Source organism: Eupeodes corollae, chromosome 1 (genome assembly GCF_945859685.1).
Source record: "Eupeodes corollae chromosome 1, idEupCoro1.1, whole genome shotgun sequence".
NCBI lineage: Eukaryota > Metazoa > Arthropoda > Insecta > Diptera > Syrphidae > Eupeodes > Eupeodes corollae.
The window spans coordinates 213,846,498-213,867,320 of NC_079147.1; the positions used below are offsets into that span (position 1 = coordinate 213,846,498).

At 31.4% G+C, this 20,823-nt stretch overlaps 2 protein-coding genes across 2 annotated transcripts in view; one reads left to right on the plus strand and one right to left on the minus strand.

Moving 5' to 3' along the window:
* The first annotated feature begins 470 nt into the window (after positions 1 to 470).
* The window catches only part of LOC129948564 (toll-like receptor 4), a 141,064-nt gene continuing 120,711 nt past the window's right edge, over positions 471 to 20,823 (plus strand). Inside the window, exon 1 of the mRNA XM_056059670.1 lies at positions 471 to 2,014. The gene's annotated coding sequence lies outside the window, so the exon portion shown is untranslated. The remainder of the gene's footprint in view (positions 2,015 to 20,823) is intronic.
* Positions 10,309 to 11,310, minus strand: LOC129948501 (putative uncharacterized protein DDB_G0282499). Its single transcript, XM_056059524.1, has one exon. The coding sequence runs from the start codon at positions 11,308 to 11,310 to the stop codon at positions 10,309 to 10,311; it is 1,002 nt and encodes a 333-aa protein (XP_055915499.1).

The following is a 20,823-nucleotide window of genomic DNA, read 5'->3' on the forward strand; positions in this document are numbered from 1 at the left end:
GTTTTGAAATCGTAAAACAGAATGGTTACTATTCAAAATATTATTTTCAGCTTTTATTAAATTCTTTAAGAAAAATCCAATTCGTAGCTATTTTTACTTTTTAATACAAAATCAACTAAAAACTGATAAAAATGGTTTTCAAGTCAAGTATCCTAACGACAACTTATATTCTGCAAAAAATTTAGAATATCGACAAACGGGCACAAATGGTAAGTTATCAGTGTGAATCAGATTTTTGTTTTTGTTTCTATTTCGAAAATCTGGCAAGCCTGTCAATTGGAAAAGGTGGTGAAGTTGTGGGCCACAGTAGCACTAGTAGTCGTCACTAGTTCACCACTCATCGTCCCCATCACCATCGACATCATCGTCGTAGTTGGTTGTCAGAATCGTCCATAGTGAGTAAAGTTGTAGTCAGTCTATTCGTGAAAAAACTTTTCCACCTCACTTTGACTTTATTCCAGTTTCAGTCTTAGTCCCAATCGTCTCGTCGTCGTCGTCGTGCTTGTGGGTCGTCATCGTCATCACCATCATCGTCATCGTTATCGTCGTGGTGTAGCTTTTGGCATGGTAAACCAAAACCAGCACCAGTCCAACTACAACTGGCTCTGGCTGTCGCTGTCAGTCTGTTTATAACCGGTATACGGGTGGGGTTATTCGTTCGCTCCCAAAACAAAGCCCAAAAAGGCTCCACATTTTCACGTTTTATGTACGAGTCGGAAAACGAGACGAATACGTATTTTTGTCGTTTATTTCGAGTTTTCGAGTTTCGTAGCCAACTAACGAAGAATTTACCAACCAACAACCAACGCATAGCGTTTCAGATTCACTGCAGGTTCTCTCGTCGGCGTCGTTGGTTCGAAGCAGAGAGTCAGAGTATCGTCTCGTGTCATTTTAGTTGTGTCGCTGTGCTGTTGTCGTTAGCGTTTATTTGTATGAATTTTGTGCCTATCTACGCGTACTCCGTCTCTGTATAGATACTCGCGTATCTAGATATTTTGTTGCTTTTGAGTTTTTGAGTTTTTTCACGACATCGAATAAATTGATAAATCTACTTGGCGAGATTCGAGTGGTGCACCTTTCCTACCTGTTTTTATGGTTTATGGTGTGTTGGAAGTGAGTGCGGCGCGGAGCGCGGAATGTGCTGTGTTTGGTGAATGAGGATTATATTTTGTCAATTTTTTAGCTTTTACATTTTTTGAATTAATATTTCAAAATAAATAAATAATGCATCAACCTCATACCGCCTGCGACGGTTGACGAAGAATTCATATTCCGCATATGTTGTGGGAAATTTAAATATTTCAGTTTATTATATTTTTGTTTCGTTGTATTAATCATTTATTGTTGCTGCATCACCTGAACTGCTGTTGCGGTGGAAATAAAAAGTAATTACTCCAAGTGACACTTTAATTTCGAGGTGAAATTAAAAACCTGCATAAACCTACCTATATGTATGAATAAATACCTGGCTGTCAAAGTAAATAATAGGAATTAAAAATAAAATAGTAACAATATTGTTGTTTTGAATTTGTATAGTTATTTCTATTTTCTATCGTTTTATTTGAATTAAATGTGGATTATAGTACGTACCTTGTTGTTTACGTTTGCAATGCGTTTTATCAAACCGTAAAAAGAAACAAATTTACTTAACTTCAATAATTTCAATCAAAAGAAAGAAAGAAAAAAGGGAACATTGGCTGTAACTGTTTGTAATATTTAAAATAGCTCCTTGTAGTGTTTTTCTGTTGTTTTGTTTGTCGTCGTCGGTCGGTTGGGATCTTCGGGCACAAGACAAGGATCTAGAAAGGATTATTTCTGGAAGTACTGTATAATTTCTCTCGATTGAACGAAACCATCATCATCATCATTCAACAAAAGAGGAAAAGTTAGAAAAGCAACATTTAGAAAAATAAAAAAGGAACAAAAACAGGAACAGGAACAAGCAGCCAGGAGCTGAGCAAGCTTAACTGAGCTAAGACCTAAAGAAGTAGAACCTGAGAAACAGAAACAGGAGGTGAGTTTTAGTGAAATTAAGTTTTGAAGACTTTTTTCTCCTCTGTCTTCCGTCAAAAATGATAAATCGTGCTTCATGTTCTTTTTTCCTCCCGTTTTGTTGCTTTTTTTTTGAATATTTGTTCGTTATCTTTTGTTGGATGGACGTATTTTTCTTGAATCCGTTTTGCTCCTCAAACTTAAGTGGAATCAAATTAACAGGCAAATTCTTAAAATACAAAAAATAAAGAGGATGAAAGTCGATTTTGCGAAACCATAAAGAAGGCAGAGATGGGAATGGGAATGGGGATGAGGATGGGAATATGGGATATTGGTGGTCGTCGGTTAAGTAGTGTGTGTAGGTAGAAGAGCTGACTGGGCCAGTCCGGTTCATCAGGAGTTATGTGGGCAGGTTTTGGTGTTTCTTTTTAGTTTAAACAAGGTTTTCGTTTTTTAAGTTTGGTTTTTGTATAAATTTGTATTCCATGCATTTTGAAAGTGTCGTGTGGTGAAATTGGATGGATGATGATGATCACCATCATCATAAAGCTAAAGCCCTCAAAATAGAATGAAGTGTAGGTAGATTGGTTCGGTTGGTAGGTAGGTGTGGAGTATACTTAAGTTGCAATGAAACGCAACGCAGAATATGACTAAATATAGAAAGCGTCATGCACATTATAGTTTAAAACAACAACAAAATAGTATAAAGGTTTGGAAAAGGGAGATATTCATTTATTTATTTATTTTTGGGATTTTTATGAAAAGAAAAAACTGTTGAATTGTTGCTTTTGTTTATTTTTCGTTTTTTGGATACTTCTGTGTGTTAAACCTATCTACCCATAACTTGCACAATATTTTATTATTGATGACCATGTGCGGATGGGAATCGACGGAATCTCTTGGTTTGGTTTGGTGGTTATATTTTAAACGTGATTTTTTCTCTTATACCTATGTCTGTTAGTTTTGGTTTTGGTTTCGGTTTTTTTGTTTTTGTTTTTCTGTTTTATTTTGTATTATTTACATTGGCGGTTTTGTCATTTTTTTTTAACTTTTTGGTGCGGGACACGATGAAAAAACTGGATTTATTTCTTTTGAGTGTTGTTTTGTGGTTTTGGTGTTCATAATTTTTCTACCTTTAATTCGAACTTCGAAGTTTTAATACGTAGTTAACAGGTTGGATAGAGTTTTTAAAGTTATTTTATGCTAATGAATTATATCGGAAGTTACGTTTTATGTAGGAATAAAAGACATTATTTGAGACTTCTTAAAGAATATCTTTTTTATTTAAAGAAGTTGGTGAAGAAGTCTGAGACGATACCTATTTATATGTGCGCGACAAGTTCTTTAGTATGCATGAATCATGTATTGACCATGAACTGGTTTTTGTATCATCAGTTGGTGTGAATCATATTTTCAAAGATAGGTCTCCACTTTACTATGGAAACACTTCCAAAAAATGAAGTTATTGGTAATAACATAGTCAAAAATGGTTAAATTTTAAGGGCTGATGTTGATTTTAAATAAAAAACAAATATTTTAGGAAATTATTGTAATTTATTTTCATTGTGATAATATTATGTTATGTATGAAACAAAATATCAGCTAAATGGCTGCCGTGACCCCGGCCGGCGGCACCACACTTTCATCCCCGATAGTCCAAATTTTCGATAATTCTGACGCATAATTGAGCTTTGAAGCCATAAATGTGTTGAATTATATTATTATTATGGAGAAAGTAAGATTTTGGCACTTGATACTTATAAGTCATTTGATAGAGTTTGGCACCAAGCTTTCTTATCCAAAATGCGTGCTTTTGGTATTGACGAATCCTGTCTTCGTTGGAGTAAAAACTTCCTTTCTAACCGTTCAATACAAGTTGTATTAAATGGTTTCAAGTCTTTAATTTATAAAATAAATGCTGGTGTTCCCTAGGGCTTCGTTTGGTCTCCGACTCTCTTCCTCATATTTACAAACGATCTCTTGTCTGCAACTTCTAATCCAATAAACTCTTTCGATGATGACATTACCTTCAGCTTTTCATATTCGTTCCTAGATTCACATCTTTGTCATTAAATTTGACAGCATTGTACAATGGGCAATCAAAAACCGTGTATAATTTAATGCTTCGAAAACTCAATGCTGTCTCCTTTCGTTAAAGCGTAACCCACAACCGAAGCCGCTATCCATCCAGTAAACTAATCAACTTTCATTACTCGGTATGTGTATGATTTTAGTTTTTTTTTAAATTTTCTAATTAATACAAAAATAAATAAAATTGAATTGAAGTTAAAATAGATCTTAGGGCCGAAAGGCATTAGTAGTAAGTGTTATAGTTTAACTTAGAGTATCCGTATGGGACCATTAAGTTACTTGTAAGTTATGGATAATTAGGCTAGTTTTATGAATTTTTGTCTAGCTTTAGGATAGGTTTAAGAATGAATTATTAAAAATGAATTAAAAAAAAAAAAAAAAAAAACAGATCTAGGTACTCTCAGTTAATGATCACATATTCACTATTTCCAAAAATGCTGCTAGGTGGTTAGGATTTTTTTAAAGGCCGCACTGTGTTTAAACTTTCAACATGTTAAGGGTATTAATAACCCCTTGAGTGCCCGTTAATTAAAAAAAAAATCCTATTGCTATTGAATTGTCACTGGCTTATCGGAGTGGACCTATTTATTTCAAATCAACCCAAAGTGAGAAGTCCAACTGTGTCAAATCACTTGATCTTGGGACCAGTTGATATCACCACCAGGTGAGAAAACACGTCCATTGAATTTGTCGAGCAAAAGAGCTACTGTCTTGTTGAAACCACATATCATCCACATCTTGAAATTCGGGCCATAAAAAGTTTGTTATCATTTTTGAAAAAATACTGCCTGATGATGCTGCCAGTCCAAAATAAGCTCCAAATAACCACTCTTTGTGGGTACATTAAAAAATTAAACTCTTCTCCAAAATGTGAAAATTCTGTTTATTGACGAATCCACTGATGTGAAAATATGCCTCGTCACTGATTTTCTTCGGAAATTGATCAGCCGCTGTTACCATTTCGTATGTCACTACTCTGTCCTTTGACGACGCTTAAAATGGTCAAGAGGCTTTATTTCTCGAGTCAATTGCAACTTGGTAGCGTGTAAATGCATATGTTCATCAACGACTGGAATGAGAGGTGCAATTGTTGGGTGAAGTCGCACTGTCTAGAACAACAGAAATACTTTCTGCGATACGAGCTGTAGCACTACATATACCTCCTACAGACCTGGTTTGCTCAAATTTTTGGAACGATTTTTCGGATTGTAAATTAAAAAATGCTTTTGCGAGTTTGGGTTTTTAAAAAGAAATTTATTAAATGGAAACAACGTTTCTATTTGAATGCTGGATGATGACTCTCTGATGATTTGATGATCGGTTCTATTGTTGGGCGAAGACTTTGTTATCTTTATGCTGCTTCATCACTTTTGTGCACGAAGAATGTATCTCATTCTTCTGTGGTGGTCCTCTATATAGAGTTTCGTCTTTTGTTTATTTATATGCTGGATAAGCACAACGGATCTGTGGAATTGGCTGCTGTGGTGATGGTTGTGGGAAGATCAAGTGGCTCAAGTGTAACTCCCCCTTCCTTAAAATTGTTGCTACTCCTGGAGCAAATGTTGTGAAGTTTATTTTTACATATGAATATTACTAAGGTTATAATTGACAATATTATAAAAGTTTGCATAAAATATGATATATATGAATGTCTTTGGATATCATAAAATTTTTCATGAATATAATCTATGTTTTCAATTTCTTCTAATTTAATTTCTTTATATTCACTTATGTTAGCAAGATTTGTATATAATTCCATGTTATCAAGATACGTAGATCTTTCTTCTACATTTATTAAGTTAATATATGTCTTATTTTCAATATTAATTTTACAATTTTCGTAATTAATCAATACGTTATTACGTATTTTCATTTTCGTTTTTTCATTGCAGTTTGTTTTTATTTCAATATTTCCATTTTTTATTAATAATTTTCCCTGCTCTAATTCTATTACATTATTAGATTCTTTATTTATTATTTTGGTACAATTTGTATAGTATAAGCAATTTTTATAATATTTTAAATTTCTTAATTCTTTGTCTTCATATTTATATTCTTTATTTTCGTACATTATTACATAATTATCTTTTATGTTTATCATTTCTTGTTTTGAATTTGGTAAATTTGTCACAAAATATTTATTTAATTTCAATATGTTATTTGGAATACTTATTACAAAAATAATTTCATCTTTAAACAGAGCTGTTGATATTTTTATGTTTTTCAATTTGTTGAAATCTATTTTAAATCGGTTTATTTCCTCTGTATTTAACATTGAGCCAACCATAACGTTTAATTTACTTGAAAGAATATTATTTTGTATTTTTTCAATTGCTTGTTTTATTTTATTCAATTTTTCTCGTATTTCTAGTATAATTAATCTGTGTACGTAAGTAACACTTTCTTTTTTTACATTAACAAAATTATTTTTTAACATCTCATTGAATTCTGTCTCGATGGCATTTAAAGTTTTTCTAAATTTATTATTAATTTCAATTTGTTTGTTCACATTGATAATTAGTTCGTGATTGTTTTCCTTATTTATCGTTAACATTTCTTCTATATTTTTTCGATCACTTTCGTCCATTGTTCCGAATAAAAACTTCAATACATTTCCGCCTATATCAAAAAGACTTCTTTTTTGTCTATGATTTGTTACACTTTTTATTTCTGATTTTATTGTTTCTATTTCAGAAAAAATGTCAGTCGGGAAATTAACTTCTTTTAATTTTAATATATTTATTTCTACGAAATTTAAAACCTCTTCTATCTTTGTTATATTTATTCTATGTGCAATATGGGCAAAATCTTTTACTATGTCTACTTTGTTCAATTTAATCTTAACATAACCTTCTTGGTTATTTATATTTTCTATTATTATTTCACTTTTAATTTTTGTAACTAATAATGTTATTAAGGTGAGAAAGGATAAAAAATTCATGATTTATTCTTTTCTTAATTTCCACTTTAACTGTGCGAGAGGTATATTTTCCGATTCTACACTCAATGAAGTATTTTGAGATACTGACTCTGTTGTAGAGGCAATTTTATTTTCTGATTTGTGTCTTCGTTCCTGTTCTGACATGTCGTTGTTTGAAATTTGCCTAGTTTGTTTTCTTTTTCTCTGAATGTTTACAGGATGAACTCTTTTTGTAGTTTTATACTTAAATTTTGGTAAGATTTTATCTCTTCTTCCAGGATTAACTACATAATCATTATCTTTAGGTTTTTCCGTATCTTCTCTATTTTTATTTAATTGAGATATTTTCTTTTCTTTGTGTTCCTTAAAGGTTTCGTATAATTGTTTTTTATCTACTCTTCCTTCTTGGATTTCAAATGGTTTTTTCTTACTTATGTTTTGAATAGCATTATTGTAGTAAAATACAGCTTTGTAACTAATATTAATTTTTTCTAGGTCTGATAATTGTTTTCCATTTTTTAGACATCGTATTTTATCTAATATTGAGCTATGTGCTCTTTCAATAGGGCTATTCCCTGTGTGTGAATGAGGTGTTGTAAAATGTCTTTCTATGTTTAAATCATTAAATAAAGTATTAATAGAAATTTGGTCAAATTCATTGTCCATTACAAACTTGATTGGTTTTCCATGTTGTGAAATATACTGCACTAATGCTGTATGTATACTTTCTATATTTTTATTTGGGATTGAAGTAAATGTGACACGTTTGCTGAATTTATCAATTGTAGAAAGGAATGGTAGCTTATTTAAGAAAAATAAGTCTGCATGTACAATTTGATTTACGTCACTAGGGGTTTCAGTTAATTTAAACTTTGGTTTAACTGGATGCCGGTCATATTTATTTAAACGATAAATGGCACAATTATTTACTACTGTAGTTACTATATTTTTCAATTTTGGAAAAAAAATGTATCTTTTTAATCCAGTAAAATTTTCCTCTATGCCAGAATGACTGGTCTCTAACTCATGATATAATTTAACTTGTTCTACTGTTTCTTCTTCTGTTTTCATTTCTTTAGCTAAATAGCTACATCGATAAAATGTCATAAGACTTTTATCAAAAAGTTTTATAAGTTTTTGTTGTAGTTTATTGTATATTGCATCGTTTTCACAATATATACCTGTTTGTTTTGGTTCTAACACTGTCTTAATTTTTCTCTCGAAACTTGGTGATTCTAATAAATTTGGAGAAAGTTCAACTAATTTTCTATTTCCATTTATTCGTCTTATTCCTATTTTTCTTCCTTGATAATCTTGATTAACTATTATCTGTTGTTTGTAAGAATTAACAGCTTTTTCTATAATAACAAAATGATCTAATAATTCTTCTTCTTTAGAATGTCGAGTTTCTAATTCCTGTTCTTCATCTATATGATTAATTTCATTGTCTTTTATTTCTCTGCTTAAATAATCGGCTATTGTATTTTGTGATCCTTTTAAGTAACTTATATCAAAATCATACTCTCCAAGAGAAAGTATCCATCTCTGTAATCTTCCAGAAATATCCTTCCCTATACTTTTTGTTTTTAACCATTTCAAAGGCTGATGATCTGATTTTAATTGGAACTTCCTTCCATACAAATATGGTCTTAAATATTTAATGGACCACACTATGGCTAATAATTCTTTTTCCGTGGTTGAATAGTTTCTTTCATGATCATTTAAGGTTCTACTAATATATGTTATGGGATGTTTGTCTTGAGCTAATACAGCACCAATCGCATAATTTGATGCATCGGTAGTGAGCTCAAATTCTTTATTGAAATCAGGGTATGCTAATACTGGGGGACTCATTATATTTTTCTTTAAAGTTTCAAACGATTGTATATATTGGGAATCTTTAACATCTATTCTCGTTCCCTTCTTCAAATATTTAGTCATTGGTAACGCTGTACGAGCATAGTCCGATATAAACTTTCTATAATACCCGGTTAAACCAAGAAAAGATTTTATTTCTGTTGTGGTTTTAGGTATACAAATTTTCTGAATTGCTTTTAATTTCTCTTCATTCGGTTTCAATCCATCTTTAGTAATCACATGTCCTAAAAATTTAGTTTCTCTTTTCAAGAATTCACACTTGTCTACCTGAATTTTTAAATTATATTTTCTTAGACGCTCAAATATTTTGGTTAAGTTAATCATGTGTTCCGTTAAGGAAGTACTAAATATTAGGATGTCATCCATATAAACTACGCAAATTTTGTTTATTAATCCCTCCAGAATTTCGTTCATCATGCATTGAAATGATGCTGGAGCATTTCGCAATCCAAATGGCATCCTTAGAAATTCGTAGTGACCATTAGGTACACTAAAAGCTGTTTTCTCGATATCTTTAATATCAACAAGTATTTGATGGAATCCCTTAGCGAGATCTAATACTGAAAAATACTGGGCGCGTCCCAATTTGTCAAGTATGTCTTCTATATTAGGAAGTGGGTATTTATATTCAACCGTATTTTCATTTAGTTTGCGGTAATCAATGACCATGCGCCATTTGTTTACCCCTGAATTATCCGTTTTCTTCGGAACTACCCATACTGGGGAATTGTATGGACTTATACTCTTTCTAATTATCCCGTTTTCTAACATTTCAGATATTTGCTTATTTATCTCTATCTCATGTACTTTGGGATAGCAATAAATTTTTGTAAATATTGGAGTATCATTTTTTGTGCGTATTTTATGAGTAGTCTGTGTTGTTGCACTAAGCTTTTGTCCATCCGTATAAAATAAATCTTTATTTTTTCTTAAAAATTCTGTTAATAACTTTCCTTCTTCTTTATTTAGATTTTTATGTAAAAGTTCACCTATCTCTACTGAGCTATATTCCATTGTATGAATTTCATTATAAGGAAAAGGACATTGATCATTTGAGTTGATTGATTCTTTTTCTTTGATTTTCGAATTACAAAAAGGAATTTTATTATTATTTATTTCTAAGTATTTATCTCTCATATTGACAATTCCTCCTATAGCGTTTAAAAAATTCGATCCTATGATCGCGTCAAAGCTTTTATTTTCAAAATTCATCAGTTTCCATTCCATAGTGGCTTTTTCATTAAACTCTACGGGTAAATTAGTTATTATCTGTTCGGTTATGTAAACATGAGAGTTTACTGTGTTAACTTTAATTTCTTTGTCTAATATTATTCTTTTACAGGATTTTAATTTTCTGTTATCAAGAAGGGTCATAGTAGATCCTGTATCCACTAAGACTTTAATATGTTCTTGTTGTACATTTAGCTCTACGACAGGAAGTGTCGTTGACCCCCTTGAATAAAATTTACTTCTTCACTATTTTTATTTTGTTCGTCGGTAAGACGATTAACTTCCATTGGTTCTTGTCTTATCTGTCTACTATAATTAGGGTTCCGATAATAATTTTGACTTTGATAATTATTATTTTGACCTTGATAATTTCTATTTTGAGGTTGGTAATTATAATTATGTTGGAATCCGAATTTATAATCTCTAAAAGGATTCTGTCTGTGGTTACCTAAGACCTGATTATTATTTGTCCTTATTTGAGCTGAATTCATTCCTAAATTATTATTTCTTTGAACATTATTGGGATTTTTATTCATGTTATTATATCTAGGTACGAAATGATTCTGTTTAGGAATGTAATTATTGAAATTTTTATTCGTATCTATGGGTTTTTTTACATAGTCATTATTTAACATGGAATTTGATTCCAATAAATCATATGCTTGCATCATAGTAGTACATTTACTTGCAATGATTATGGCTTTCTGACTAGAAGTTAAATTACTTTTGAAAGCTTCTAGTATTAACAATTCATTGTTGCTTTGGGTATATAAAAAATTAGGCTCGAGCTGTGCCTTAGTTTGTATTTTCTGTAATAAACTATCTAATTTTTCATACAATTTATTTGTATTTCTTTCTTGAACTGATCCTACTTCTTGAGCTAGTTTTAAATAACTTTCTTTTACACTATAATTCCTTACCAGACTATTTTTAACGTCCCTCCATGGGGCTAAGTGTGTGAGAGCATTTAATGCTCTTATTGCTTCTCCTTGTATTTTGTGATGTAAGGTGAAGGTAGCTTTGATGATGTTGGCTTGTCCAATAATTTTTCCCATCAGGTATTCCACCGCAGATATAAAGAGTGCCAAATTGTCTTCCGAGGCACCTCTGAAAGGTGGTACTTGCTGGAGTTCTTTCAGCAAAAATTCTTGCTCCTTTTCTTCTGCTACAGTTAGTGGTAATTCGTCATTAGTTGACATGTTGATTTGTTTTTTTTTTTTTCACTTTCACTGTTCTTTTATTCGTATTTCTTCTTTTTTTTTTCTTGCTAGTCACCGATTACTTTTATTATTCTGAATATATATTTTCTTTTTTTTCTTTTTAAATAAATCAAACCAATAAAACACTCTCTCTGCGAGAATTCACAATATATGTCCTTACGGATCTTGAATTGTTATGTTTTTCACTGATTTTTAGTGCGCAATTTTTATTATTTTTTTTTGTAAGTATCACGTCGTGTTCCAATATACGTTTGGGTTTCACGGTTACGATCACTAGATAAGTGTTTATTATTAATTTTCGTTTAATAATTTTTTTTCACTTATCCTACCGACTGCGCCAATTAAAAAATGCTTTTGCGAGTTTGGGTTTTTAAAAAGAAATTTATTAAATGGAAACAACGTTTCTATTTGAATGCTGGATGATGACTCTCTGATGATTTGATGATCGGTTCTATTGTTGGGCGAAGACTTTGTTATCTTTATGCTGCTTCATCACTTTTGTGCACGAAGAATGTATCTCATTCTTCTGTGGTGGTCCTCTATATAGAGTTTCGTCTTTTGTTTATTTATATGCTGGATAAGCACAACGGATCTGTGGAATTGGCTGCTGTGGTGATGGTTGTGGGAAGATCAAGTGGCTCAAGTGTAACTTGTACGCACATTTGGACAATTAAATTAACCGAAACAAATCACGACGTGCACGATATGCATTTTAATTTTAACGCTCATTTTAATAATAAGCCTGAATAACTGTAACGCTAGTTTGATAAGTATTTTTTCAATTTAAAAATTGAGTAAGTCTTAAATTAAGAATTGTCAAAGGAAAGTCAGAAAAGAACTTGACGTTTAGGTTGGATTTAAATTCAACACCGGTCCTTAACATTTAACCAGTACGTTCCCACTCACAGGCTAGAAGCACTACATTTAACAATTACTGGCTTCCAAAGATTATAGTAACAAACAATCTATTAAATTTAAAAGTTTATTGAACTTAGTCTATTCTGGTAGTAGATGGAGAGATTGGAGACAATAAAAAATATAATGCAGATCTCAGGGTTTTGAAAAAGAAATTGTCTGCACCCCTTCCAACAAGCTTCTAATAAAAATAATGAAATAACAAACAAACATCGCTGCTCTTTTATAAATGAAGCACTCTTTTTGAGCCGAATAATCCATAACCCATTACTTACATTTATTTGTCAGAAGTAATTAAAAAGCCGTAGACAGTTAGGAATCTAGGATTTCATGATTTGATATGCTTTATGATGAAAAAAATGAAAATATGTTACGGGTGTTTTTTTTGTAAAAGAAATAGTTTGGTTTAAAATATCAATATAAATAGATTGACGCCTCAACGACGCTTCTCAATTTTGTTAATTAGTTTTAAACATAAGCAATTTATGTTAAACGATGGATCTCACTTTTAGAGGAATGGATACGCCAATTTACAAAACTTCCGTATTTGGGGTGATGGTAATTTCTCAAGCGTATTTTGAGACACCGTTACATCCACAAAAATTGACTCTACGAACTATGAAAACTGACTTTTCAGTAAGTAAATGTTGCAAAAAATCATCAAAATTGAATCTTCAGATTATACTACATCTGTGCCAGTGTTGGCCGTCATATGCCAGAAATCATATATTCATTGTTATGCTAAAAATTATCTTTCGAATAATGTAAATTGTATGCCAATCATAAAAAAACATCCTTTTATTCCATTTCAATTTCTATACCTCATAAAAACCCTTTGCTTTATTTACATAAAATATGTACTTATGTACATATATACACTAGAGCAGTGTAATATGCAACGAGTAACCAATTTTCTAAAATTTGCAGATTGAATAATTAGTACTTAAATACAAACATCCAATTTCATAACAACATTTTTTTTTAAATCGAGTTAAAAATAAAGTTTCTATGTTCAATATACATCAACTCATCATGTTTTTCTTTTTTCAAAAATCATAATTCGGAAAATTCAGAAAATCTAAACCAACTTTGAGTTGCACTTTTTGTTTTTCCATAGAAATATCAACGTTTGAATTATTTCATCATCATTAGCAAAACAAATGTAACATTTCAAAATAGATGCATAGGAAATGTAATTTACAAAATATACCTTCATGGTAGTTTTTACCCGCAGAATATTTATTTTTATGAACCGATTGTTGGAAAAAAAATTAAATCTGATGGTTAAGTTGTTTCTCCTTAAACTTAATTAAATAGTACCACGAATTTGAGACTAACATAACTACAGTTGCATGCAAACTAGTTCATATGATGACACAACACAGAAAGTAGTTTTTGAAAATGAATAAAACAGCAGAAATAAATCGTTTAAGTTAACATTGAGAATTTAGAAATTCGGGATCACATTTCTCTCGTTTCCAATTTCCGGGTCAATTATAAAGCAAAACAACTATTAAAAAAAGTCCAACTTTTCGAAAAGCTATGATTTAAACATCTTTTTCTTTAAATCAATAAATTGATAAATAAAATGTATTAAGATGAAATACCTATGAATATAAAATAACTCAAAAAGTGTCAAATAAGCGTGCAACACATGACAAAAGTAACCTCTCTACTAGTTTACATCTACTCGGGAGTACCTCAAGGATCCATTCTTGGGCCCCTTTTTTAACTTGTACTTATACAACACCTCCAATCCATCGGAGCCATCCTTTATGCTGATGACAAAATTTTATATAGTTGAAGCATTGAATTCGGTAAAAGAAAACCTCAACCTAGTGATTCCTTAAATTGATTGATAAATGTGAGCTTATCTGTTTTCGCAATGCGGATGGTTAAGACCACCACCTTTCTGTTCGTAAAATTCGCTATCTCAAGCTATCCATCGATGGAAAGTCAATTCCTCTAAAAATCGATTAAGTACTTGGGGGTCAATCTTCCCGAAATATTGAAAATGAACCCACACTGGAGAAAGGCCCTAAATCTCTCTCCTGCTTTACTATCTAACCGGACTTTCAAAAAAAAAAAAAAGAATCTCAGCATTACAATGTCACGTTAACGTTCTACGTTGAGTTAATTTATTGAACAATTTGTGTAATTATTGTGATTTATTGAATTTAAACAAAAAAAAAATCTAATCATCATATCACTGAATAAAATAAAATACTTGTTCATTGTTCAATTCAGAAAACATAGTAACATAAGAATTTGAATTTTAAACGGGGAAATCCCTTCTTAAGTATTATATGCTTTGTATCCTACTTTTCTATTATTCCAAATTAAAACGTTGTAGAAGCAACATTAAAAGTATTAAAAAAGTGTTTGTGTTTTAACTTAAAATCTAATAGGTTATGGGCTCAGTTCACGAAAGAATTGAAAATAAAGTGACTGTGGAATAAATTGAATTTAAGAACAATATTAAAAAGTAAATTAAAAAAAAAAAACATTAAATCATAATAAAATGGCTCATGAAACTAAAACCAAATCCAAACGAAATATTGAACCGTTCAACGGTGAGAAATATAGCATTTGGAAGTTTCGCGTGCGTGCATTAATAGCTGAAGAAGACGCACTAGAAGTATTGGACGAATTAACACCATTGGAACCAAATGATGAGTGGAATAAGAAAGAAAGAATTGCCAAAGGTATAATCATTGCACATTTAGGTGACTCCATGCTTAGTTTTGCACAAGGGCGAACAAGCGCAATTGGAATCATGATCAAACTTGATGAAACTTATGCAAGACAAAGTCTTGCAACTCGTTTAATCATGGAAAAGAAGCTGCTAAGCTTAAAATACAAAAATGACACACCGCTAACAAGTCATATAGCTATTTTTGATAATATGATAATAGAATTTGAATCTGCCGGTGAAAAAATGAAGGAAATGAATAAAATTGCCCGATTGTTATTAACTTTGCCGAGCAGCTACGATCCAGTTGTTACAGCAATACAAACAATTTCAGATGACACACTCACATTGCAATTTGTTAAAAATCGAATCTTGGACTATGAAATAAAATTGCGAAACGAGGAGACTGATACAAGCGCAAAGGTTTTGACTGCGCAAACAATCGAACACCAAAAGGTCAAACTACGGGGTCCAAAGAAATGTGGAAAACCTTTCAAACCAAAACCCAATAATAACAATCACCAACCATACAACAACTTTAAATGGAATAAAAATCACAAACACAACAAACCAGAAAATATTAAATGTGATTTCTGTGGACGCAAAAATCATGAAAAGAAGAGTTGTTTCTTTTACAAGCGTTATAGCGAAGCCACCCATGAAAAGGACAGAATGGCCCAAACTGCTATATTCAAAACAAACGAAAGCATCAGTTTCATGTGTTCTACGGATGATGAAAGCAATAATAATATTGGCAACATAGATACATTTGAATTTTTGCTTGACTCGGGCTCCACTGACCATTTAGTAAACACCAAAGATTATTTTTCATCGATTGAAGATTTGGAAACACCCAGCAAAATTGCAATAGCAAAACGTGGCGAATACATTACGGCATCGAAGCGAGGAACAGTTGATATTATTTCAAATCTTGGCGTAGCAATCACACTCGAAGACGTACTCTACTCACCAGACATCCCACAAAACCTGCTTTCGGTGAAGCGCATCCAGAACAAAGGAATGACCGTGATTTTTGAGAGCAACGGACACGTTACAATTAAAAAGGGCAGTATACCAATATTTACAGGTATTTCTAAGCATAATTTAATATCTATAGTTTTTAGGAAAAACATAAATAGATATATGCATAGTAATGTAGCACAAACTACATCAGATATAGATAGACTATGGCACAGACGTTTGGGTCATATTCACGGATTAAAATTGTTACAACTAAAAAGAAATCAATTGAGTAATGATATTGACATATTAGAATCAGTAAATCCTATAAATGAGTGTTGTGAAGCTTGTATTTACGCAAAACAAACCAGACTCCCTTTTTCAAAGAACAGAGACAGGAGTCATGTAAATAGACCACTGTTTGCCGTTCATACAGACGTTTGTGGCCCAATCACACCATCCACGATTGACAATAAAAATTATTTTGTAACTTTTATTGATGAGTATACTCATTACACTACAGTCTATTTGTTAAGTAAGAAATCAGATGTCATTATATTCCTTAAAGACTTTGTCGCAAAGAGCGAAAATCATTTTAATTTAAAAATTGCATATCTATACTGTGACAATGGTAAAGAATATTTATCAAATGAAGCAAAAGCATATTGCTTTGAAAAGGGCATTCAATATCACCTAACGGTACCACACACTCCTCAACAAAATTCCATAGCAGAACGTATGAATCGTACGCTAATCGAAATGGCTAGAAGTATGATATTTGACGCTCAACTAAATAAAGAATTATGGGGGGAAGCAGTTTTAACTGCAACATATCTGTTGAATATAATTCCAACCAAAGCCATATCATTAAAGAAAACACCATTTGAATTTTGGCATAATAAACGGCCAGACATTAAACAATTAAAAATATTCGGCTGCACTGCTTATGTTTTGATAAAAAATGGTAGAAGTAAATTTGATAAAAAATCACTTAAAGGCATTTTGGTTGGATATAATTACAATGGGTATAAAGTACTCGATGTTGAAAAACATAAATTCATTGTAGCCCGCGATGTAGTGTTCGATGAAGTAAATTTCAGAAATTCAAGGCCTTTTTCAACTGTGTATAAAAACACAGATGGAGGTGACATTGAACAAATTGTTATAAATCCTGAATCAATCCAAATGGAAAAGTCAGGTCAAAAAGAAAACGAACAATATCGCAGAAAAAGTAAACGAATTGAAAATATGCCACAAGCTTCATACAAAGAAATCGATGATGATGAATCGATAGAAAATTGTCATTTAACTTCAAACGAAGGATCATTCTATACTATCGAAGAAGAGTGTTATTACACATTTTCACAGCCAATGGAAAATGATATTCCTCAATGCTATAATGATATTAAGACAAATAGTGATCGAATTCAGTGGGAGAATGCAATAAGTGAAGAATTAAATTCACTGTATAAGAACTCCACCTGGAATATAGTTCCTATGCCAAATAATAAAAATATTGTTGATTGCAAATGGATATTTTCAATTAAACATGATTCCGATGGTAATTTTACTAAACATAAAGCTAGATTGGTCGCAAGAGGTTTCAGTCAAAAATATTTATTAGACTATGATGAAACTTTTGCACCAGTCGCCCGAATTGCTACTTTCAGATTGTTGTTGGCATTCGCAATTCAAAATGATTTGTTAGTGCATCAAATGGATGTAAAAACAGCTTTCCTTAACGGAGATTTAAACGAAGAAATTTTCATGAAAATTCCTGAAGGAATAAATAAAAACAAAAATCATGTTTGTAAACTAAACAAAGCCTTATATGGTTTAAAGCAATCTGCAAGATGTTGGTTTGAAAAATTTGAAAGAATTCTAAAACAACACGAATTTCAAAGCTCAAATGCTGACAAATGTTTGTTTATTCTGGATAACAATCACATTAAAAAAAATATATACGTTGTACTTTACGTTGACGACGTCATTATTGTTACCCATGATATTGACAGAATGAACAAATTTAAGCAGTATCTAAACAAACAATTTGAAATGAAAGACATGGGTGACGCTCAATTTTTCTTGGGAATTAAAATTGAACGTGATAACAATAAAATTAAATTAAACCAAACTGCATATTTACAATCAGTGCTCAAAAGATTTGGAATGAATGAGTGCAACCAAATCAGTACTCCTTTGCCTGAAAAATTGAACTATAGCGAATTAAATTCAGATTTGCATTATGATTCGCCATGTAGAAATTTAATTGGTTGTCTTATGTATGCAATGCTATGCACACGCCCTGACTTATGTGTTGCTTTGAACATATTAAGTCGTTTCCAAAATAAAAACAATAAAGAATTGTGGCAAAATCTCAAAAGAATGTTAAGATACGTAAAAGGGACATTGAATTTATGTTTGATTTATGAGAAAAATGATTCTGAACAAATACTGACCGGCTATGTGGATGCTGATTGGGGCGGAGATGAAGTTGATCGCAAAAGTACAACAGGTTATTTATTTAAATTGTATAACAATACAATAAGTTGGAATTCAAAACGACAGCACTCCGTTGCCACATCATCCACTGAAGCTGAATACATGGCATTGTTTGAAGGTGCTAAGGAAGCATGCTGGATCAGATCAATTTTAACTAATATGAAATTAATGTTAGAACCCACAATAATTTATGAAGATAACAACGGTTGTATAGCAATTGCAAATAATCCGACTGACCATAAACGTACAAAGCACATAGATATCAAATATCATTTTATAAGAGAAAAGATTCAACAAAAGATACTTACAGTAAAATATCTTCCAACAGGTGAACAACAAGCAGACATGTTGACAAAACCACTATCAGCTGTAAAGTTTGGACTTAACAGAGACAAAGTTGGGCTTGCACTAAAATGAATCATCAATGGTTTGATTAGGTTTTCTTGGGGTTTTCCTAATCCAAAGCAACAAATGTTGAACCATCAAATTCCCCATAAAGAAACAAATAATAATAATAAAAAAGAAAAAAAAACATCAAAGCAAAACTATAGCTTTTATTATAATATGAATTTTTTTTTTTGAGTGGGAGTATTGAATTTAAACAAAAAAAAAATCTAATCATCATATCACTGAATAAAATAAAATACTTGTTCATTGTTCAATTCAGAAAACATAGTAACATAAGAATTTGAATTTTAAACGGGGAAATCCCTTCTTAAGTATTATATGCTTTGTATCCTACTTTTCTATTATTCCAAATTAAAACGTTGTAGAAGCAACATTAAAAGTATTAAAAAAGTGTTTGTGTTTTAACTTAAAATCTAATATGATTAATGGAAATATAGTTTGCAGTCGGCTTTTTTGGTCGCTGTAATTTTTGCAATGAAAAAATTAAGTTACATTAACTTTCCCAACGTTTCGGCAGGGGTTGCTGCCTTCTTCAGGGGAACTTAGAGCAAACAAATAAATATACAAATTGGATCACGTTTTAAATGAATGTCTAAATAACATCGAACAAAAACCTGCGTTCATAGCAATTCATTATTTGCAATAATGGATAAAAGAAACATCGACAAAGTACTAAAAATTCTAAACGGATTCCACCCAAAAATTCAATTCACAATTAAAAATGAGGTTAACAAAACAATATCTATCTTATATGTAAAAATCTACCGTTTGCTCTTCGACTGGTATCAAAAACCAACAGCATCATGAAGACTAGTTAATTTCCGATCAAACCAAGCAAGGCATATTATCATCAATACTGCGTCCAAGCTCGTGAATACAATTTTAAGTGATAATGGTTATCCTTCTACCATAATTTGTAATCTCATTTTAAAACACAAAATGCAATTTCCACGAGAAAATATTGATCAACCCGTTAGAACGCACCACAAAACCATGGTTTACGTCGCAACTCTAACCATAAACTTCAAAAAATCCATTTCCAAAAAATTGACAGAGGTCTGCCTTGCTTTCAAATCAAACAAAACACGTCTTACTAAACTCAAGACGAAACATGATAAGGACAAACAAACAGATGTGTGACGATAAACCGTGCAACTTGTATAATATTGGGACCATAAAACAACTTCTAAGACAACGCATCTCGAATCATAAGTCCGACATAAAAATAAAAAATTCTAAGAAGACAGCCCCGGCCAGTCACAGAATTGTTAGCGGTCGTTCTCCAAACTTTGAAGGCGTGGTAGTTCTACAGACAAAAAAACATGTTTCAAAACGATACACGTTAGAAACATTACATATTCCCAATAACAAAAACAACAAGAACCAAAAACAAGACACAGAAAACATTTCTGCTGTTCTGATCTCTTCTTTCTTATTAAATGTAATTTGTGCTTTATTCAATTTAGACTAAACTTCATTCTTCAAAGTGCTAATTATATTTATAGTTTTATTTTTAAATTGTTTTCCTATTTTCCTATTTTTCTTGAGTGAGTAAACTTTATTGTATTTGTATCAAATTGATATAACTTTATTTTAATATTTTTTTTTGTGTTAATAAAGTTCCAATGAAGAAGGCAGCAACTGCCGAAAAGTTAATGTAACTTTATTAAAAATTACAGCGACCAAAAAAGCCGACGAAAAACTATATTTCCATTGATCATAACGTTCTTCTTCAAAACATTTTTTATAAACAACATCAACTAGTCCCTAAATGATAGATATTATTTGTCTCCAATAAGTATTTTCAATGAAGGGTCTAACGATGCTTTACCATTTCACAAAAAACATGTCCCAAGCACCCACAGTGGCTAAGAGGCTCAAAATCTCTAAATCCTTATTCTTAAATGACTAACTTGCTCGTATATATAATAAAATGCACGACTGGGTCGCACGAACTTGCTACTGTATGCAAAAAGTCTGTTTAAAAAAGTACTTATATATGATTTTAAAATATA